The 23,955-nt window shown below is 44.2% G+C and overlaps 1 protein-coding gene across 6 annotated transcripts in view; it reads left to right on the forward strand.

Moving 5' to 3' along the window:
• LOC106601438 (RNA binding protein fox-1 homolog 3) overlaps nucleotides 1-23,955 on the forward strand; it is a 393,335-nt gene that overhangs the window by 257,322 nt on the left and 112,058 nt on the right. The window contains exon 1 of one of the 6 annotated variants that reach the window (XM_082976500.1): nucleotides 5,168-5,815. The exons of the other annotated variants lie outside the window; for them this stretch is intronic. Within the exon in view, the coding sequence (XP_082832626.1) occupies nucleotides 5,798-5,815 (18 nt within the window). The 5' untranslated portion in view covers nucleotides 5,168-5,797. Of the gene's footprint in view, nucleotides 1-5,167; nucleotides 5,816-23,955 lie in introns of those variants that run through there. 6 annotated transcript variants of the gene reach the window in all.

Consider the following 23,955-nt stretch of genomic DNA (forward strand, 5'->3'; position numbering starts at 1 on the left):
CACAGTCGTCCGGAACAGCTGATGCTCTCATGCATGCCTTAGTGTTGCTTGCCTCAAAGCGAGCATAGAAGTGATTTAGCTCTTCTGGTATGCTCGTGGCTGTGCTTCCCTTTGTAGTCTGTAATAGTTTGCAAGCCCTGCCACATAAGACAAGCGCCGGAGCACAATTCAATCTTAGCCCTGTATTGACGCTTTGCCTGGTCAGTCAGAGGGCATTGCAGGATTTTTTATAAGCTTCCGGGTTAGAGTCCCAGCACCTTGAAAGCGGCAGCTCTACCCCTTTTCTTAGTGCGAATGTTGCCTGTAATCATTTTACATTTTAGTCATTTAGCAGAAGCTCTTATCCAGAGCGACTTACAGTAGTGAATACATACATTTCATTTCATGCATTTTTTTTTTTTTTGTACTGGCCCCCCGTGGGAATCGAACCCACAACCCTGGCGTTGCACACACCATGCTGATGTTGCAAACACCATGCTCTACCAACTGAGCCACAGGCTTCTGGTTGGGGTATGTACATACAGTCACTGTGGGGATGACGTCCTCGATGCACTTATTGATAAAGCCAGTGACTGATGTGGTGTACTCCTCAATGCCATCTGAAGAATCCCGGAACATGTTCCAGTCTTTGATAGCAAAACAGTCTTGTAGTTTAGCATCTGCTTCATCTGACCACTTTTTTATAGACCGAGTCACTGGTGCTTCCTGCTATAATTTTTGCTTGTACGCAGGAATCAGGAGGATAGAATTGTGGTCAGATTTACCAAAGGGAGGGCAAGGGAGAGCTTTGTACCGTACTGTACACTGCCTGCCACACCTTGCTGTCACAGTGTGAAAGGCAACACAATACAACACAACACACCTTGTAATGAACAAGTGGTCCACATTGTTCCTCTGTCCTTAGAACAAAGCACTGCAGTCAAGTCAATGCCACAACAAGCAGCACCGGAACAGACAGCAGGAACGACATGGAGAAAAGCTACACGACAGGGTGGCTATTATCTTCATTACCTGTGTGTGGAGTACAGGTGATCTATAATTTTTTTCCTTCTGGTTTCACATTTAATATGTTGATAGAAATTAGGTAGAACTGATTTAAGTTTCCCTGCATTAAAGTCTCCGGCCACTAGGAGCGCCACCTCGGGGTAAACGGTTTCGTGTTTGCTTATACAGCTGACTGAGTGCGGTCTTAGTGCCAGCATCCGTCTGTGGTGGTAAATAAACAGCCACTAAAAGTATAGATGAAAACTCTCTTGGCAAATAGTGTGGTTTACAGCTTATCATAAGATTCTCTACTTCAGGCGAGCAAAATCTAGAGACTTCCTTAGATTTCGTGCACCAGCTGTTGTTTACAAATATGCACAGACCGCCCCCCCCCCCCCCCCCCCCCCCCCCCCTCGTCTTACCGAAGTGTGCTGTTCTATCTAGCCGGTGCAGCATATATCCCGCTAGCTGAATATCCATGTCGTCTTTCAGCCACGATTCCGTGAATATTCCTGATATCCAGAAGCTCTTTTTTTCCATAAGATACGGTGGCAGAAACATTATGTACAAAATAAGTTACAAATAATGTGAAAAAACCCACATAATTGCACAATTGGTTGGGCGCCCGTAAAACTGCTGCCATTTCTTCTGGCGCCATTTTACACACACACACGCACACACACACACACGCACGCACGCACACACGCACGCACGCACGCACACGCACACACACACGCACACACGCACACACACACACACACACAGGTAGGTAGGTAATGAAGATAATAGCCACCCTGTCGTGTAGCTTTTCTCCATGTCGTTCCTGCTGTCTGTTCCGGTGCTGCTTGTTGTGGCATTGACTTGACTGCAGTGCTTTGCTCTAAGGACAGAGGAACAGTGTGGACCACTTGTTCATTACAAGGTGTGTTGTGTTGTATTGTGTTGCCGTTCACACTGTGACAGGCAGGCAGTGTACAGTACGGTACTCACTGTGCCTGCCTCCCACACAGACAGACACACAGGTCTGGCCCCGGAGTGATATCAGCATCACACACAGGGGCCCAGGCCCCTCCTCGGTCTCACACAACCCCTATTACTGTTGCTGAACACTGCCAACACACGACGTGAACACCACATTATTAACATCAGACTATACACTACAGTCTGTGTGTGTTGCTGTGTTTGGTGTACTCAATGTATGTGTACTGTATGTGTTTGTTTGATGTTGGGTATTTTCTTTCTTTCATTTTGAAAGACTAGTTCATATATTGGGATTGACAATATGTTTTGCTGCAATTGGAAAGTAGAGCACCCACTGACGTTTTTCAGAGAATTTCAGGTGATGCCACTTTTAAAGTATATTTCCTTCAAATCCTTCTTTCTGCAGTGGCCTATTTCCCCAGCGCTAAAACCTTTGAGGATGTTTCCACCTGTTCAGAAGTCTTAGTTATGAGTCTGATCCTCCTCATATAGAAATATCAATATCTACCTGTGAATAAAGTACATCTGTGGATCCTTACCAGCTGTTCTTGTAACACTTTAAAGTGAAGTGTCATTAGAGACAGTCCTTCTACGAGACACAGGATGGAGAATCCTTTCTTCCTGTCTTTGGGTCAACCAGCACAAAGCCCATTAGCTGAAGCAGCTGAGACCAGCCACCATAGACTAATAGAGAAATGAGGATGGGGCTGGGGTGAGAGAACCATGTCTAGTATATACCAAGACCCTTAAGACCCCGTGCTCAAGGCCGGGGCCTGGGCTGAGTGCTCAGGGGACCATAGCTCAATGCTCTCACTGTAAAGATGAGAAGAACAAGGCATGGTCCAACAGCAGATATGGGGATATTCCTGCTAACAAGCACTAGGATTACCATGAAATATTAAAGGAAAACTCCACTCAAAAACGATCTTTTGGTATTTTTTCATTCGTCCGCTGTTGATACAGTCCCACATTATTTTGCATGTCAGCAGTCAAGTGTTCAATATATTGGACTTTCAAGAAGCAATGTGTCACCTGCCACATCATCATGATGATGCGTTTTTGCATCATCTGTAGCAACAGTGGACTAATGAAAAAAATACCAAAAGTCAATTGGGTGGATTTTTCCTTTAAAAGGGGGGAGATCCTGAGCTGAGCTGAGGGTGGCCATTTTAGGGCTGAATAAAGTGCATTTAAGTCCTTTACTTCCTCCTTTCTCTCTGAAAGCTTTAGGCTCTTGGCTCCATAATGGACATCTGAGTCCCCTGGGGGAGTCTAGACGTTGGTGGGAAATCTAAATGGGCGGGAAAGCCACTAGCATCCTGGTAAACACTATATAGGATGGAAAAATGGAGCTGGTGAGAGAATAGAAGTAGGAGAGTAGGAGGAGAAAACAACATGTCTCGGCCCAGACGCTCCATCTTCTTCCCAATTCCCTTTCTGTTTCCATTTTCATGAGTAATTGAGGGCTGGAGATCCCTGGAAAGGAGACATGGGGATTATTTGATGCTAAAATGCCTTCAAATTCTCATCTTATTTTCTCCATTCTACCTTTTTTCTAATCCCTAAAACCCCAAGTGCCCCGCGTATTAGCTTCAGTCCGTGATGCACTCTCTCTCCCCCTCTGCCTGTCTCTTTCCCCCTCCTTCCCTCCATCTTTCTCTCTGTCTCTCCTTTTGCTCCCTCCCTTTCGCTCTTTGCTCCTTCTCTCTCTCTCTCCTTCCCCTGAGTTATTTATGAGGAGGACTTGAAATAGACTTCAGTATTTGATAAAAGCGTGATCCTTAATCCGAGTTGCCTGAGAAGTGCATTTCATTTTTATTTCCCATCAGAGATTGATGGAGGAGTGGGGGCGCTTACCCACCGTGATTGCTAATGTAAATCCATTGAGTCTGGTGGACATGTAAAAAAGATATGGATGACTTGTATGTTAATGCCCACAATAATAGATTGTGTGTACACGGTGGTGGAGAGGCTCTCTTGTGATCTAGCAATAACAAAAGAACAAAGTAGTGAGAAATGCATTACTTATGCATGAGCTATATTTGACAGAATATTTGGAGTTCCTAAAATAACCGTCTGGTGTTTTACATTTCAATGATCAATTCCTCATTTTAAAAGAAAACAAAAGGGGTAAGAAAAAAAAACTGCTGATAAATTTAAGATGACAGTAACGCCATATGAACGAGGCCCCTTGTGTACGCAATTCGCTCAGAGCCAGCTGCAAACTGCAAATTTAACTCAGCCTCCTTATGTGGCAATTACTGATGGGTAACATAACCTGAATATATCTCTTCTGTTCATTACCACAATGTTCTCTATGGCTGGCAAATGTTCTTTAGGATCCTACAAAAAATTAGCTCACCCCCCAGGACGTATTTTATTGGATGATCCAGCAGTGGAGGAAGCCGCAGAAACACTCCAGCCCTCCGCAGTCTGCCCTGGTTGCCACAGGGTTAATATTAAAAGCGTTAGCGCCCAGTCGTGTATTGATGATATGTTTAGAAATTTGCTGAGGCAGGCTCATTGTTACAATGCTGTCTAAAAGATAGGCGAGCCTCCTCCCTCCCTTCCCTCCCCTTAACAGCCGCCAGATGGAGAACACACAAAAGCGTGTCTCTCGGCACCCACACCCACCGCACAGCAGAGCTTCGTTCTCACCCCTAACCAAACTCTTCTTTCATATGCCATACCTGCTGCATATGACTACCAACTACAATTTGGTCCAACTGAACCCCCTTCGTTTTTTTCTTGACCACTCTATTTCTGGTTGATCCTATAGCTGAAACAAAATAGACACACACACACACACACACACACACACACACACACACACACACACACACACACAACCTTTGCAGAAAAGTAGAAAAGAGTGAGAATAAGCTGGTGCTCCTAGTTCCCCTTGGCATACTTTCAGTACATTCAGTCTTTATTGGTGCTCCCTGCAGTGTTTTCTCTCTGCTCCTCGTACAGCTGAAGCTGCCATAACTTAAGTACATCGTCTCAGTCAGTCAGAAAGTGAAAAGAGGAGAGTGATCTTCTCACTCCCGCCTCAGATAGCCCACCACCATCAATAGCATCATCATCAACAGAAAACCCTCCCCCCCCCCACCCTGCCGCTCTCTCCATCACCAGCCCCCCACCAACCCCCACCACCTCCATCCCCCACCCTGGGATGCTGAATTTTACAGTACCGTCTGTGAGATCCCGATTTGTTCGGCGCGCAGCACAGCACTCCTCTATGCAGAGGAACACGGCTCCAGTGGAGGAATGCTGGAGGCAGCTGTCAGGCGCAGGCTGCTCCCGCTGTAGTTGAGGCTCCGCGCTGTACTGACTGATTCCACATTCACCAATAACAGACAGCACCAGCCAAAGAGTGAGAGAAAATCGAGTGGGAGAGGGAGTAGAGAGAGAGCAAGGGAGAGAGGGAGCGAGAGAGAGCAGGATAGAGAGAGAGAGAGAGAGAGAGAGAGAGAGAGAGAGAGAAAGTGAGTGGCGTGGAGAGGCAAGAGTATCAAAAGAAAAAGGTTAGAACACCTCCCAAGCTTTCCTCTCTCTCTGTCTGCTTCTTCTCTGTGAGGCTGAAAGAAGAGGAAAAAGGCGGCTTTTGAAAATTGAAGGGCAGAGGAAGAAGAGAAGAGGGGAAAGCTAGTCGAGCCCCATTGAACAGTTGAGAGGGAGGGCTGCCCCAGTGGAAGAGGGACCAGTAAAGAACTTGTTCCAAACGGTCGGACTCGCCTCTCTTCCTGACGCTCAAACTGGCTGGACTTGTCCCACTGCTCAACCCCACACTCTCCGCCGTGCCTGCACCCTCACCTGTCCCACATCCGAAATGATGATGTATTTTTGGGTGAGTACTGTACCACAGAGAGTTGCTCTCGTTTTGTTGACCATTGTGTTGCCTCGAACTGCAGAGGGAGGTAGAGTGTGTGTGAATGCTTAGAGATGTGTGTGTGTGTGTGTGTGTGTGTGTGTGTGTGTGTGTGTGTGTGTGTGTGTGTGTGTGTGTGTGTGTGTGTGTGTGTGTGTGTGTGTGTGTGTGTGTGTGTGTGTGTGTGTGTAGATGTGTTAGGAACATTGCAAAACTACCCGGTCGGTGGTGATTTCATTAGTGCAGTTTTGTCGCAGTTGGTCGCATTGTGTTTGCACACATCTACAATTGTTCCGTTTCCCTCCTGTTGTGGTCGGGGTGTGTGTCACACCTCCCAAACGCATGAACAGAGCTGATGGTTATTCAACTTTCATGTGTTGTTTTATTGATGGGAGAGCACTGGGTTGTTCAACCATATTCTATACAAGCCTGCCACTTCCCTCCCTTTTCAACCTCCTCACCAAAGATTTATTTAACTGGATGTTATTTTCACCTTACCACATTTCTCCCTCCGTTCATATTCTGCAGACATAGTTAACAATTAAACCAACCGGCATGTATGGACCATTTGAAGCTATCTGTTTATTTTGACCAGTTCCTCAATCTGTTGCGGCTGGCACTTTCAGGGGCCACATTTTGGATTCTTTGAACGTATTTTAAAGGGTTTTTATTTCCCATTTTATCACCCATAGCTTAGTCCTTTTTATTCCACTCCAAAATATTTGGTCCATAAATAAGTCATGTAAAACATACAGTAGGAGTGTGTACACTGCTTTATCCAGAGGTGCTAATTCATTGTGTATGAGATCATTGGTAATTAGTCAGATCAGTTGTGTCTGCTGTGTGGTTTTCCATTCCCTCCCCACCACAACAATCCCCACTCAATACCCTCTGCTATTCCTCCCTTCTACATTGAGATGTCTACAGTAATGCAGATTGCAGCTCCTTGCAGTCCATATTAATTTACAGACATATATTTGTTTCACTACCATCCGTACCAAGACACAGTAAACTTAAGGATTTGAAAAAAATACTTTCCCTCCAATTTTTGGCATTCTCATCATAAAGCTATTGAACTGTGGTGGAATTTGGGTTGCGTCTGTTGCATAGCAGGAACGCAGGGTGTGCTTGTGGCTATCGATGGTCAGTTTTGGATTTCAGTGAGGGGAGAATCGGCTGTGGAGGAAGCTACTCAACTCTACCAGCCTCCAGTTCAGTCCATTCTGAGCCTCAGAATTATTTGTTATTTTCCATTAAAGCAACAGCCAAGTGTATGAATAATACAGAATGTTATATATCAAAAACATGACATATAGTGGAGCCCTAGCTGCTCCCCTACTCCCTCTATAGTAGTGCAGTTTAGGCAGAGTAAAACTGTCCGACACAGGCCTACCCAGCAGTCAAAGCAATTAAGTGTTCCTGTGAGGTGCTACGTGCTAACAGGGGTTTGATGCTAATTGGGAAAGGCATCTCCATGTCTTTGAGCGAGCAGGCCTCTTTGAAGGTGTGTGTGCCACGGGGCTCCCTCGCTCAATCTCACCTGACTACCCCTCCTCTTTCAACGCCACATCTCAGCCATTCCCTTCCTATGCCACACAGCTGCATGCTGGGAGAAGTTGCGGCTGGGGCATGGACAGTGTGGCACAGAGGGGGCCTGGCTGGCACTCCTGGAATCTTTATCTAACCCAGTTAATCTGGGAGAAGATTTACACGATGCTGTGGTGTGTGTTGTTGTCGCCCAGCATTTAGTTACTGTGGCAGGGGAGGGAGGGAGGGAGCGTCTCTCTCCCATTTGAGGTGCAGGTGTTGAGCATTACCTGTCGTCCCTCTGGAGGACTGTCAGCACTGGATCAGTCTGGGGAACCTGTGAGCTCCCCTCATTAGAATATTTATTCACCAAGCAGATGTTCTTATCCGGGGCAATTACCTTTGGCTTACATTTCCCTGCTGCCCCCTGATATAGATGAATGTGTATCCAAAGACAGGCCCTGGTTATGCAGCATACTCCTGGGTACCACCCACCACCATCTCCTCCTCCTCCCAGAAGTAAATCTCCAAACAGCAACAGACCGTCTGGTCAGTGTTAGTTACTGCCCTCCTCTCCCCAACCACCACCTCTCTCACTAGAGGTGGAGCAAACCGGAATAATCCTGGAGATGGACGATTGAGAAATGGAGAGATGGAGGAATGGATGGGTGGCCTGTGTCATTCTCTTCACTCGTTTGTTCCTTTGCATTAGAAGGGGAGGCGAGAAAGGGGAGAAAACATGAATGTTTCTGTCTTCCCCTGAATGCCATAAATAATTGAGCAGGGCAGGGTCCTGGCTGCTGAGCAGAGAGCCTGGTAATGGGGGGAGAGCAGAGTGGATATATGGCTGCCTTGGCAGGTGTGGAGCGTTGGTTTACTGTTGACTTCCCAACACACCACCAACACACTCACTCATTCACGCTATGGATGTAGGATCTTAATTTGAGCCAGTTTACTACAGCAGGAAAATAATCCAGTAGCAACAGGAAATGGGAATTATTATGTGGCATTTTTGAATGGGTTGATACATTTTTTGTTAGGGAGAATCAAGTCTAAAATGTCAAAGTGACCTCAAATACAATACAAGTTTTACATTTCCTGCATTGCAGGAAAGTTCTACAACAGGATGATCAAATTACTGTAATGGCTGTGCCAGTCCCCGCCACTGAATCCACTGAATCTTTCAGTATGTTTGACCTACTGTATTTTAATGGTTTGTTTGTGTGTTTGAAACAACATGGGGTTCCATGGCTTGACAATGCCTTATGTGTTGGGGTGAGGCATCACATTACTGAGCCAAGAGGTGATTAGTTGTATTAGATATAAATAAAATAAAATACTCTGTCCCAATGTTCGTGATTCAGTATTGTTATGGCATCATTATGAAAAGTTAGTGTTACTATGTTTTGTAAGAACGCAAAGAAAAGTCTATCGGGAATCTGAAAAAGAAATCTGAACAAACTACTGTACCTTTTGAATGACTCATATTATCCAGAGAGTCATGAAATTGGATAAAAACAGTTACAATACTTAAGTGTAGTGAAACATGTGCATCTACAACATCTTTATCTGTCTGACTAGTGGAGGCTGTTGAGATGCATGGAGGACTGCAGTGTATGGAAGCCGAGCTGATCAGCCATTCAGGACGAGAGGCCGGGCAGCAAGTCCAGGCTGCTGGTTTCATATTGCAAGATGAAGTGTCTCTGATCGTTTGTTAATGTATTAATTGATCTGTGTCCTCAGACAGACGAATTAGGAGTAGTGTCACGTAGACTCTTTAGTACTCCCTGAGACGCTTTCATTAGCTGGTGCTAGCCGCCTCTCCCTCCACCCCCATCCCAGGCCGCTGTCACTGTCGCCACACACTTACCTGACGGCCCTAATAACTCTGGACTCTTCTATCTCCCTGCCCCGGATAGTCCTCCAACACAGCTGCCAGGGAGAACTTGGGGCTTACATCATCAAACGAGAGGTATTTCCTTTTTAACTTCCTTTCACTTTTGTGAATTTTAGTAGTGCTTCACTTGAAGGGAACTTGTGAAGATGTGAGGTACATTAATCAATATGAAGTTACTCGTAACATGGGATAATGGCGGTTAATAACCATTCATTAAGTTTCATAGGCACGTTTTACTACTCACATGACACACAGACACGGGCTAGTGTCATGGCATGCCATAAACGGCATGAACTCTGGTGTGCTATAAAGCTTTGCGGAGAAACTATTATCGTCTACATTCTCATGGTTTTTAGCAGGATATGTTTTGTCTTATTTAATATCAAGACAATAATGGCTGCGTTAACCCAACAGTTGAACAACTTTCAGCCTCCAAAACTTTGTGGAAACATCGTAAGTGCACCTTCCCTCAGAGCATTTGAAAGAAGGCCTGGAGATCAGCCTTTAGACTTAGAAACAGGAAGAAGAGACGGGGTATATTTCAGAGATCCCCAAATCTGAACCCATTCCTTTAGTCTGTGGGATCATTAGCGATCAGTAGCTTTAATTTTCTGCGCTTTGCACTCTTCCCCCCAGGCCTAATGGGTCTGGAGCCCAGCTAATTGTAATTAGACTCCGACAGCGGGTTTTACTCGCAGGATTTTCACACCGCAGTTCTCTTTGATATTAGCTGTACAGCTGATAAGGAGATTAGATACTGGAGAAGGAAGAGGATGGAGGGAGAGAGGGATGGAGGGAGAGGAGGGGAGGAGGAGGGGGGGCTCTTCTTAAACTACAGAAAGACACCTACATGGGGGAAATCACTGGCAAGTTTAGCTGAGGAAAATATATCTGGACGCAGTAAAAGCCTTGCGCTCGCTTATTGTACCTGCTATCATTAGCACTTTCATACACATGGTCAGCCTCCCAGGGAAAAGTCATTATCCAGCTGTGCTGTTATTTTTCTGCTGTTTTCTCCTAGTGGAGTGTGACTTCAGGGCTAGAGCCAGCGCACTGTTTAATGCCTTCCAACACAATAAAGGACTCTAGCCTTAATGATGTGGGATTGGATGGCCATGCCTCAGGTTGTCCAGGGGCTTGTGAGCCGTTACTGGGACGGCCATTTTGCCTCGGCGCTGTGGAGGCTACACGTCAATTCAGCTCCAGCCATTCCAGAGAGAGGAAAAATAAAATCTGTTTTAGTGATTAAAGGCCAGATCGTTCAAGGGGCTTTTTGTCACGAGGCTGAGATAGAGAAAGACAGAGAGGAACTGCAGCTTTAACAACTGCCTGGAAACAATGAACAGCAGAGGACCCAGTTTGGTAGTAAAATGGAAACTGGCTAATGCACATACAGGTGAAGTCGTAAGTTTACATACACCTTAACCAAATACATTTCAACTCAGTTTTTCACAATTCCTGACATTTAATTCCAGTACAAATTCCCTGTCTTAGGTCAGTTAGGATCACCACTTTATTTTAAGAATGTGAAATGTCAGAATAATAGTTAAGAGAATGATTTATTTCAGCTTTTATTTCTTTCATCACATTCCCAATGGGTCAGAAGTTTACATACACTCAATTAGTATTTGGTAGCATTGCCTTTAAATTGTTTAACTTGGGTCAAATGTTTCGGGTAGCCTTCCACAAGCTTCCCACAATAAGTTGGGTGAATTTGATCATTTTCTGGAATTTTCAAAACTGTTTAAAGGCACAGTCAACTTAGTGTATGCACACTTCTGACCCACTGGAATTGTGATACAGTGAATTATAAGTGAAATAATCTGTCTGTAAACAATTGTTGGAAAAATACCTTGTGTCATGTACAAAGTAGATGTCCTAACCGACTTGCCAAAACTATAGTTTGTTAACAAGAAATTTGTGGAGTGGTTGAAAAACTAGTTTTAATGACTCCAACCTAAGTGTATGTAAACTACCGACTTCAACTGTATGTTAGACGCTAGCAAAGACATTAGCATGGTAATATTACATCAGATAAGATGATATACTGTACATTCGTTTCCTGGCCGTGTGTCAGTGAATGAACATGAATGTGTTAGATTGTACCTCACATTGTACCTATTCAGGTGTCGCGACTTCCGCCGAAGTCGGCTCCTCTCCTTGTTCGGGCGGCGTTTGGCGATCGACGTCACCGGCTTTCTAGCCGTCGCCGCTCCATTTTTCATATTTCCATTTGTTTTGTCTTGTTCCATACACACCTGGTTTTCATTCACTAATCACACTGGATGTATTTAGTACTCTGTTCCCCTCCATGTCTTTGTGTGAAATAGTTTTATTTTATGTGGGTATTTGTCACGCGCTAGACTGTTGTTCATGTTCCGTGTTTTGGGCAAGTTTATGTACTTATGTGCTTTCTTTTTGGACCGGAATAAAAAGTGTGCCTGTTACTACTCTCTGCTCTCCTGCACCTGACTTCGCCTCCCGTACACACCCGTAACATCAGGAGAAGAATACACGGCGCCAAAACCAAGCCCCTATTTCACCTGCAGCCCGGCTCACCCCCCACTGTGCTCAAGGACTAGGAAAATGAAATATTGAGGGAGGGTTATGGCACCAACTTAACAAAAAAAGATGATCTACAGAGAAACTGGAACAAAGGTTCAACCATTTTGCCCTCTTTTATGATGTCTTACACAATATACTTAAGGCTGATCAATAAGATAAGACATCATGGATGATTGAACACTGATTGGAAAGATAACTCATAGGCTTTGGGCTCATAGTGTGTGTCAGCTAGACTTAAGAGTGAGACAGGATTTATTTCCAGGCAATTTAGAGAATTCAGTCATTTAAAACGAGACACAGTCAGAGTCTAAACCCTTTACCTCAGTCTGTCTGATCAGTCTAAACCCTTTACCTCAGTCTGACTGATCAGAGTCTGAACCCTTTACCGCAGTCTGTCTAATCAGTCTAACCCCTTTACCTCAGTCTGTCTGATCAGTCTAACCCTTTACCTCAGTCTGTCTGATCAGTCTAACCCCTTTACCTCAGTCTGTCTGATCAGAGTCTGAACCCTTTACCTCAGTCTATCTGATCAGTCTAACCCCTTTACCGCAGTCTGTCTGATCAGAGTCTAAACCCTTTACCGCGGTCTGTCTGGTCAGTCTAACCCCTTTACCGCGGTCTGTCTGATCAGTCTAACCCCTTTACCTCAGTCTGTCTGATCAGAGTCTAAACCCTTTACCGCGGTCTGTCTGATCAGAGTCTGAACCCTTTACCGCAGTCTGTCTGATCAGTCTAAACCCTTTACCTCAGTCTGACTGATCAGAGTCTGAACCCTTTACCGCAGTCTGTCTAATCAGTCTAACCCCTTTACCGCGGTCTGTCTGATCAGTCTAACCCCTTTACCTCAATCTGTCTGATCAGTCTAACCCCTTTACCTCAGTCTGTCTGATCAGTCTAACCCCTTTACCTCAGTCTGTCTGATCAGTCTAACCCCTTTACCGCAGTCTGTCTGATCAGAGTCTAAACCCTTTACCGCGGTCTGTCTGGTCAGTCTAACCCCTTTACCGCAGTCTGTCTGATCAGAGTCTGAACCCTTTACCGCAGTCTGTCTGATCAGAGTCTGAACCCTTTACCTCAGTCTGTCTGATCAGTCTAAACCCTTTACCGCAGTCTGTCTGATCAGAGTCTGAACCCTTTACCTCAGTCTGTCTGGTCAGAGTCTAAACCCTTTACCGCAGTCTGTCTGATCAGTCTAACCCCTTTACCTCAGTCTGTCTGATCAGAGTCTGAACCCTTTACCGCAGTCTGTCTGATCAGAGTCTGAACCCTTTACCGCAGTCTGTCTGATCAGAGTCTGAACCCTTTACCGCAGTCTGTCTGATCAGAGTCTGAACCCTTTACCGCGGTCTGTCTGATCAGAGTCTGAACCCCTTTACCGCAGTCTGTCTGATCGAGTCTGAACCCCTTTACCTCAGTCTGACTGATCAGAGTCTGAACCCTTTACCGCGGTCTGTCTGATCAGAGTCTGAACCCCTTTACCTCAGTCTGTCTGATCAGAGTCTGAACCCTTTACCTCAATCTGTCTGATCAGTCTAACCCCTTTACTGCAGTCTGTCTGATCAGTCTAACCCCTTTACCGCAGTCTGTCTGATCAGTCTAACCCCTTTTCCGCAGTCTGTCTGATCAGAGTCTAACCCCTTTACCTCAGTCTGTCTGATCAGAGTCTGAACCCTTTACCTCAATCTGTCTGATCAGTCTAACCCCTTTACTGCAGTCTGTCTGATCAGTCTAACCCCTTTACCGCAGTCTGTCTGATCAGAGTCTGAACCCTTTTCCGCAGTCTGTCTGATCATGAAATAACTCATTCACGGCACATGCGAATGCACAGGTACACCATTAAGCTTATTTTGAAATCCCTTTCCGTTTGTGTTCAGAATGTATATTTTATCCACACAATTCGTTCGTGTAGAGCATGTGCCTCATAAATTAATCTTGTTTTGCCCTGTTGCACTGTGGGTTATTCCATGAGTATGTCTCATATGGCGATTCTTCATCCTGTCATCAGTGTTGGAACAGAAGGCATGCACATCAGTAACACGTCTGTGGCATGGATATGCCCTGAAGTGTCAGTTCCCACACACAAAAACGATTGGAGGAGAAGCCCCAGTGAGAATGGAAAAAACATATCTACTGGCAACTTGCCACGCATGATAAGGAATTGACTTCACTTCTCCCCCTTCTCTCGGCCCGAAGAAATACATCTTATTTGGGTGGTTTCCACTCTTTTATATTTTATTTTTATTTCATTGAACCTTTATTTAACTAGGCAAGTCAGTTAAGAACAAATTCTTATTTACAATGACGGCCTACACCGGCCAAACCTGGACGACGCTGGGCCAATTGTGCATCGCCCTATGGGACTCCCAATCACGGCCGGTTGTGATACAGCCTGGATATACACTTATTCAAATATAATTATCAGGTTATGTACTCATAAAATTCAAACAAAATATTATGCTGTAAGTCAGAGTTGCCAGTTGCTTGGGTGTTATCTTACCTCTGTGATATCCTGCTAACTTAGAGAACGTCCAATAAAACAAGCTAGTGAACAGAATATTCTCCTGTCTTGACCCACTCCATATTCATGTTATTTTATAGAAGCACAAACACACTATATAAAGCTTGTTATATACTCTTCTCAATCAATCGAGGCCAGTATAAAATCCTCTGTCACGTGCAATGGGTTAAGAAATATTGTGGCACCCAGGCAGTAAAATGAATGTCAGGAGAGTGGCATTAGTGTTATAGGTTATTGACCGATTTCAAGGGATTTATGACCCTAATCGAGAGGCGGTGTCAAAGGGAATGAAGCAAATAAAAGACTGCCTTCGACAGCATGACCCGCCAGTGGCCACTACTATTTCAGCATTCCCTGTAAATTGTAGTTGGGACTTTATAAGTCTCAGTGGATGGCTCTTTACTCTCTCAGCCTGCCTCCTCTGGCCATGCCCCAGGCCTACCTCCCCTTACCTCCCCTTACCTCCCCTACCCCTCATCTCTTCAGGTCAGGCACACACAGGCCTTGGATGATGAGGACAGGTACCTTCATTTCACCCCATGTCAGTATTGGACTCTATACTGTGCGTGTGTGCGCGCGCGCGCGCGCGTGGGTGTGTGTGTGTGTGTGTGTGTGTGTGTGTGTGTGTGTGTGTGTGTGTGTGTGTGTGTGTGTGTGTGTGTGTGTGTGTCTACAGAACACATAAAGACAAACAAACACAAATCAAATTCAAATCACGTGCGCACAATATGTGTGTTTGTCTTTATGTGTTTTGTAAATCCCATTAGTCACATGTAATTACATGTGTGGTACGATTGTTATATCATATGTCCATTCTGTCCATGAAGTGACCCAGCAGCCTGCACCAGTGACCAGTGTCTTTTCATATGGCCAACAGCCTTAATGTGTGCTGGCCAAAGCCCCCATTAAAGTAGACTAGAAAGAGAAATATTCAGCAGTGTGGAGGTGGCTCTCTTCATCTGTGCAGAGGAGCCCATAAATATGACTGAAGTTCAGCTGTTAAATAATTCTCATTGAAATGCTGTATAATCTGACGCTGTTGACACAGCAATTTTTTTGCTCCAAAATATGTAAGTGCGTACATGTTTCGGAATAATGTGACGGTAGCCAGTCTAAAGTGTGCTTGTCATTTTTCATTGCACTTCATGGTTCAACTAGCAATCCCAACAAATCACTTTAACGGTTTTGCCAAATCTTTGGTTACAATTTTTTATTTTTTTTTACTGGGCAGACAAATCACCACTGGCTCTTTCTGAAGAGATAAAGAGAAGCCTAGTCTGAAAGCAGTGTGTTCTTTTTAAACCAATGACTTGCCAGATCTCTATACTGGTTAAATATTTTATGACCCGTACCCAGTGAGACTAGAGACTTGCTCGAAAAATTGATTTTGTTGACAACTAAAGACTTCAAAATGAGCAGTGAATACTGTAGTGGAAGTGTAGTTACCTTGGCCCCTGGGTCGCACGAGGTCCACTCTTTCTGTCTCTCATTCAGACCCCATTCTTAATGGCTTTGGTTGTGTACAGAATGCACTAACTTGGTTTAAAAGCCCGTTAGTTTACTGTGGTTCTGACATTGCGTGCTGCTATTGCATTGGGCTGCAGCAAAATGCAGGGGGAAAAACTGAGGCATTGACACGATTTGAAATCAGAATGAGTTATAACTAGCGGTTTACTATTGGTCTCTCTGGGGAGCAGAATTTTTTATACCCATTGATATTCATAGGATATCATGTAGCGCTTATTCTGTACCTCAGAGGAGCATTTGGTCTCTGTTGTTTTAAATTATGCAGCGGTTTTTTATCACTACGATGTAAAGACACTGTCAATGTTGGATGTTTACAGTAAACAAAGTTAAGACACTTCCTACAATATAACTGCATATTCTATCTTCTTTAACAAATTACAAGGCCACGGTCCCATTCTTAATTCTGTTGCAGTAAACAGCCTATGGGCTGTTTGTTGCAAATGTCAACCTCAGACTTTGAGGATTTAAGGACATGCACAAAAACAAAGCAGTTCACCTTAAATTACTTTTTTATACAATATGATTACAGTACATTTAAAAATAATGAAATTAAATTCAGTTGCATTGCAAAGCATAATTTGACAATGATTATCTTTTGTTGACGTTATAATAACTCTTAATACCTCTTTGTCTGCCCTTCCCTTAGATGACTTCCTGTTGAGAAAAAAACACTTAGGTTTGGGGAGGCTTTAAATCTAATATGAGTGTTAAATTGTTGATGTGATAAGACAGGACGATGTGTGTTTTTGAGGAGTCTGTGTGGTGCCTTTGTCCTTCAGTGTAGAGGGGGAGAGAACAGAACAGAAATGTGGTTACTGATTGATGTGGTGCTGACACACTGGCCAGTTCTCTTGTTCTTTTTCTCATGCTGTGATGAACACAAATCACTGTACAACCCTCTTCTCATCTAACACTATCGACAGTGGAGCTGTGGAATTTTGACAGTGAGGGCAGGAGTATGGTTTTAATTAAATACAGAATTCAATATTCATATCAACATGCGTCATTTACGGTTGGTGAGGTATCGATTGCCCTCTAGCATTTATGCAGATAGTCCGCTTTCTTCATTTCTGCAAATTTATCAAGTGGCTATCGATGATTCTCATACTTTCTATAAGAAAATGTCAAATTTCACCTAACCACTCGTATGAAATGTTACTGAAAAACTGTCACATTTGAATGTGACGTAGGCTACATATGATACACTTTGTGACAGGAGTGTTTTATTATTCTATAATATGGAGATGAAACATCATGTCTTGCATGGTGAGAGTGGTCATCATGGAGTCAGTATAAGATTAGCACACAGCGGTAGGCTAATTGCATATTCACCTCTGTGTGTCTAATTTCTTCCAGTATGTCTGCTAATGGAATCAAAAACATGTTGCCAGGGGTCTTTGCAATTTGGAAAATAAGTCCATTAAGTTCATTAATTTAATAATGGGCAATAATAATGAGTTCAAATTATTGCTCAATTAGGAAGGAGTGTACGGTTGGCTGTTTCACATTCATTTGAAATCACCTCAGTGTGCAGTAGTTTAATGAGATTATAATGGAATTGATATCGCATAGGTAGTGAATTAAAGTGTTACAGGAGAACCCATTAGGAGTCAAATTGTAATCCTGAAACACTTGTCACAGTTCAGATAGGTTTCTATTTTTGTTATTGTCATTAGTAGCAATGGTATTAGTGTCAGTAGATGTATTAGTGTTATCGACTGTATTGGAAGTATTGTTAGGGAAGTTTTAATATGAAACACATTTTTATATAAAGCAGTTATAGGAATGGCGTGTTACAGTATTTGTTAAGTATTGTAATAGTACTGCATCTGTGGTATCTCCCATTGATTAAAACACAGGGGACCTATTCTGGATTCAGAGTCTGTTTTTCTACACCAGGAAACCTGCTGAGGACCTCAGTTAAAATGACACAGACAGCACATTCATACTGATCTAAAAAGGTCAGTATAAATTACAGCACTCATTTCAGTGTAAAAGTCAGGTAATGTAATCCTCAGAGAGTAGTTCTTCATAATGCTCCAGTACCTTTCCATTGGCTTCTGCTGCAGCTTTGACTCTTTGACTTTTACACTGATGCTCTGTGTACATCTACAGCTTGTCTTAGACCACCGGAATCCAACGGGGAAATATACGTTCAAAGGTGCCGTTCATAACATTTTATAGATAACTTAGATATTGAAATGCAGGGGCGCAACTTTGGTTTTAGAAGTGTGGGGACATACCTTTTTTTTGTCATTTATGTTCTTTGTCGTATAAACACTCCAAACAGCATACCCGACCGCTCGGAAGTGTCCGCGTGGTCCTAAAGCACACCGCTGCCTCGTTTTGTATCACATTCCAATGATAAAACTGGGGTGGACAAAAATGCAATTTCAGAATGTGGGGGGACATGTCCCCCACGTCACCAGTGAAAATTGCACCCCTGTTGAAATGTACCTTAATTTTTTAACAATAAAACATAAAAGGTCTGAAATAGCTTACTTTAAAAAATTCCTGACGCTGAGGAGACTGTATGCATAAGTTGTATGTTATTGTACCAGTTTAGAATCAATAACAGAAAATCTCCATTAACACATGATGAATTGTCAAGTTATCATTGATATACTGTTCTTATTTGCAATTTACTATAGAAGGGGTGTAGTTTGTCTGCTTATCTGGAAAAATGGTTGCTATCATGCACAGAGCATCTTTTCTGTTGAATGCCATTACCTAAGAGCTCTTCCTCACGGTGATTCATGACACAGAGACTCAGTCTTCAAATTATGTTTTGGGACCCAGGAAGAGGAGGAATGACGGTGTGAACCACCCAAAAAAGAATGAAAGGGATTAATCAGTTAGATAGGGTTGTCTGCTGTACTGTATATGAAAACAGGTGTGTGTGCATGTGTGGGGGGAAGAGGGGGGGGGGTCTACTGTACTGTATATGAAGACAGGTGTGTGTGTGTGTGTGTGTGGGGTGTGTGTGTGTATGTGGGGGGGGGGGGGGGTCTGCTGTACTGTATATGAACACAGGTGTGTGTGTGTGCATGTTTGAGGGGAAGGGGGGTCTGCTGTACTGTATATGAACACAGGTGTGTGTGTGTGTGTGTGTGTGTGTGTGTGTGTGTGCATGTTTGAGGCGAAGGGGGGGTCTGCTGAACTGTATATGAAGACAGGTGTGTGTGTGTGGGGGGGTCTGCTGTACTGTATATGAACACAGGTGTGTGTGTATGTGTGTATGAGACAGATACAGCATGTGAACCTCCATGTTTGTGTCTGTGTATATATCTGCGTATGTCTGTGTCGGTACAAGCATGCAAGTAGGAGTATGTGCACATATGGGTGCACGTGTGTGTGTGCTTAATTAATATTTAAGCCACCTTCAGCAGCCAAGGAACATCCAGTAAAGAGGACTATGTTCTCATGGATCCTTTAATCCTCTGAATTAGCAGTTTAATAACAAGAAGCCATTTGTAGATTAGTCAGATCCAGCTCCCAGAACGTGCTTGTGTCCAATCTACTAAATGCTTTGATTGTTGATGCTGTAAAAGGCAGTTTATCTCCTCTTCTCGATCTCTTCATGTGTAACTTTACCTTGATATATGTGCTAATGCTTCCCCAGGACATTATATCAGACTGTGTGTGTGTCTGTGTATGTGCGTGTGTGTGCGTGCACAGGCGCGTTTGCGTGTGTGTGTGTGCGCCTGTGTGCGTGCCTGTGTCCGTGCATGCACAGGCGCGTTTGCGTGCAGGTGTCTGTGTTTACCATAGTTACAACATGACTGGATACGTCCTTACGACACGCTAGTAAAGAGAAGCATGAATGAGCCTTCTGATAGATGGTCTATATCAGTGGCTCAGTTTCAGATCAGATGCCAGTGAGGACAGAAGGCCCTGTTTGACACCCAGAGATCAGTGTGTTTGAATCATCCTGGTTGTTCACTGGTAGTGTCTCTTCTCCCTCCCTCTCTCCCACAATGTGAATATCATGCATTGATTACTCTGTCTTGTTATCACAGAGGATCAGGTGAGATTGACATGTGCTGGGGGGGATCAAGAGTCCAGGATTATGATAAATATTAAGGCTTTTACATAGGCATTTTGCCAAAACATGGCCATGCTTCATATACGTACAGTATGCATGGATAACCAGCATAACATATATAAGAGGAATAATCAGCAGCATTAGGGAACTGCTGACTGTAAAAACTCTATGTATGTTTCTAAATAAATCATCAAAGCAAGATGCAGGCATTAGTTATTCCTGGAATGTACAGATCAACAAATATGAAAGGCAAGCCAATGTTGTTGTTTTAATGTTGGGCATTTCAGGTTAATTCACCTACATAATTGTTTATGTGTAAAGGTAAAGACCTTTGGAAAAGAACAGCCTGTGATTTGAAAATCTGTATGAGAATTTGAAATAGTGGATTATGACAACTTTGGTTAGGTCAGTTGGATTTTCTAAACAAAGGCCCCAACAAAATGACGTGAAAGGCAAATCTCTGCAAGATTGCAAGAAAGGATTTCTAGAAGAGAATAGTAGTACTGTATACTTCTTGTATACTCCTGGTCACTCGTGACTGGTGTTGCTGGGTGGGATGACTTTATTATGCGAACACTAGCCACACATCCTAAATAATTCACACTCTACTTGAGCATTCTCCAACAGACTCAGTGCCGTCATTAGACTGTCTCTAGCTGCCAGTTCCTATTCTCTTTTTTGACTCGTTTTTTTTCGCTCTCATTTTTAACCATAAATGCAAACATTACAAGCAGCAAACGAAAAAGAAAAGCATTGAAAAACGACTAATATCTCTCTGGTCAATGAGAGTTCACGGCAATTTACTATATTAAAGGGAGTTTACATACATAACACTTCAACATTAGGGTATTTTTCACAGAGTTCAGCGTATTTTCTGGAACTCTCCCTCTACCCTGTTTTTAATCCGAGATGCCTCTTTGACAATGTCTCCCTCATACAAAATGCATGAGCGCAGTGCGGATCGATACGGACCCTTTAATCTCGCTACACAGACAGCTACTGCAGTCACGCGGTGAACCAGCACCCGCGCTGGCTGCCACTGCTGCAAGCCAGATCAGAGGCGGGAGAGAGAGATCAGCCGAGGTGACAAGGGTCGCTGCATGGGGTCTCCACACCAAGCTGAGGCAGGCTGCCTGGAAGCACAGTCTAGAAAATTCCTTGACCAAATCAAACTACTCAAACAACCCTTTTTTATCAGATAGCACTCTATCTTGATTTTGATCTCATATTTGATGGAATATCTGATGTTTTTAGAGGTTCTTATTCAAGAGTGAGTTATTTCGTCGGTCATGTAGTTATTTTGTGAAACATAATTTTGTGCAGGGCTTTGGCTTTGATCCTGGTGTATACAAACAGATGGCCTGTAAAATTGGAAAGGTTGTTTGGAAGTGTTTGAAAAGATTAAAAGGAAAAATTGATACATCTTACAGTACATAAATATTATTAGAATAAAACGAAATCCCCTTACAGAGGGAGTAAAACAAACATTAAAGGTTGAAATATCAACTTTTAAGCAAAGCTGTGTTTTGGTCAAATATCCCTTCAACTATGAGATTTGTGTAAAGCTGACATATACTGTCATATAATCAGTGTCATATACAGAACCAAATCCCTTTAGTTGAAAACAGTAGCAAGTAAAGCATCTTTTAGAGGGAGTCAGTGTGTGTGTCGCCGGGCAGAGCAGGGGAATAATCCACTAGGTGGAGGAGAAATCAGAGAAGGCCACCTCCATATAATTGATGTGTGTTGCTGGAGGGATAATATAGGTTACCCAGAATGCACTGCTCCATGGACTCTGTCTCTCTCTGTCTCTCCTCCGCTGCTGTCACGATCGTCGTTTAAATAACTAGACCAAGGCGCAGCGTGAGTACAGTTCCACATCTTTTATTACTCGTGAAACTTCAAAAAAACACAAAGATCTAACGATCGTTCAAAACGTGGCGCACATAAGCACTCACACAAAACAATATCCCACATCGCAGGTGGGAAATTGGACACACTAAGTATGATCCCCAATTAGAGGTAACGATTATCAGCTGCCTCTAATTGGGAACCATACACATACACCAACATAGAAATAAACTCACTAGAAATCCCCCTAGTCACACCCTGACCTAAAACACCATCGAGAAGCCCGAGGGCTCTCTATTGTCAGGGCATGACAGTACCCCCCCTAAAGGTGCGGACTCCGACCGTGAAACCTGAAACTAGATGGGGAGGGTTAGGGTGGGCAACTAGCCGGGCTGAACGCCGTGCCCGGACTGGGCACCGGCACAGAGGAAGGCTCCGGCTATGGCACGGGCGCAGGAAGCTCCGGGCCGTGGACCGTCACTGGAGGCGCCGGACCGTGGACCGTCACTGGAGGCTCTGAACTGTGAACCGTCGCTAGAAGCTCTAGACTGTGAACCGTCGCTGGAAGCTCTGGACTACGATTATCAGCTGTCTCTAATTGGGAACCATACACATACGCCAAAATAGAAATAAACTCACTAGAAATCCCCCTAGTCACGCCCTGACCTAAAACGCCATAGAGAACCCAGAGGGCTCTCTATGGTCAGGGCGTGACAGCTGCCTACCTCCCCATTGTCTCCCCCTCTCATTTCCCTCCCTCCATCCCTCCCTCCCTCCCCACGCAATGCAGCTTTTGTTCACTCATTCTTTTAACCGTTTCTTTCGCTCCAAGGTGTCAAGGCAGAAAAATTAAGGGAGCGGTAATAGGGTTATGTCAAGTAGACGGAGGTGTTGTCTCTGTGTGGATGCCTCCCTCCCTCCGTCTCAATGAAAGGTTACTCCAGTTGGTGGGCTCGGCACTGCCTCCGCCGCCGCGTTCTCCCCTGCTGTAATGAGAATGGCAACAGACAACTCTCTATCAGTCCTGCTACAGCAGGTGACTGATAGCATTAGCACGGGGGAAAAAAGCAGAAACAAGAGTCACTCTGCACGAGCAATATGGAAACATGACCAAGACTGATCACAGTGGACACAGATGATTCCCTGTCTCAGGTGGTATTGTGTTCACATTTACCTATTTGGAGCATTAATTCTTCTATTTTTCTTATTTTTCCTGAGTTTGACATTATGAACATCTCTGTTGGAATATCCTCTGCATCGTGCCCTCAACAGTTTGGCGCGGAGGCAGAACGTTTGTGAAATATTGAACAGATATACCTCAGCATTTGGGTTTAGTGGAAAAGAGGCATGACATCCACACAGAGATATTACACTCTCTTTTGAATGGAACCTCTGAAACCTATTGGCTTTCTCCTCCTCCTGCGGTTCCACCAAAGTCCACAGTAAATCTGTGTCTGTGCATATGTCCCCAAAGCTATGTTTTAATGGCAGTGAAGTGGAGAGAATTTAAAAGGTGGCAGCGTGTGTGTGTGAGTGTGTGTGCGTGTGTGTGTGTGCGTGCGGCGTGGGTGCCTCTCCGGTAACAACAGCAGGAGCTCTGGGCACCCTCGGCCAGACAGAGGCTGGCAGCCTGGCAGGCACTCTGTATTTACACCACACACAATCACACCTCCGGTTTCATTTACTCTGTTATGATATGTGCATCTGAGGCGGAGTGGAGGAGAGGCGGTATTGATGTATCAGCCGTCTCCCTGTGATCCTCTGAGGAAGACGTTGAGGAAGACGTGGTGGCCATGGTTTGAACACCTGACCCCTGAGGGAGGGAGAGACGGTGGCACGGCGGAGATGGAAACCCATCTGGAGTTTCTCTCTCTGCTGTCGGTTAAAGAGTGATGGTGAGAGGTATGCCTGCTGGATAGAGGACATTACTGGGCATGACCAATCTGTTCCAAATGGAATGCACTTGGAGTCAGCGGACCAATCGTTGTAATTGACCTTGCCTCGGGCCTTCGGCCGCTATGGTAACAGTTGCTACAGTAGCGTTGTTGAGGCAGGTCAGGAAGTTTGTAAATGTCATAAGGAGAATAATGCTCTGAATAATTTGACGTTTCATTGCTCAACGCATTCCATGTGTAATGACGCTATTTGTATTACTTGTTATTTGCTTTCAATCAAAAGTACCCTACTGA

Source organism: Salmo salar, chromosome 06 (genome assembly GCF_965601325.2).
Source record: "Salmo salar chromosome 06, fSalSal1, whole genome shotgun sequence".
Classification (NCBI taxonomy): Eukaryota; Metazoa; Chordata; class Actinopteri; order Salmoniformes; family Salmonidae; genus Salmo; species Salmo salar.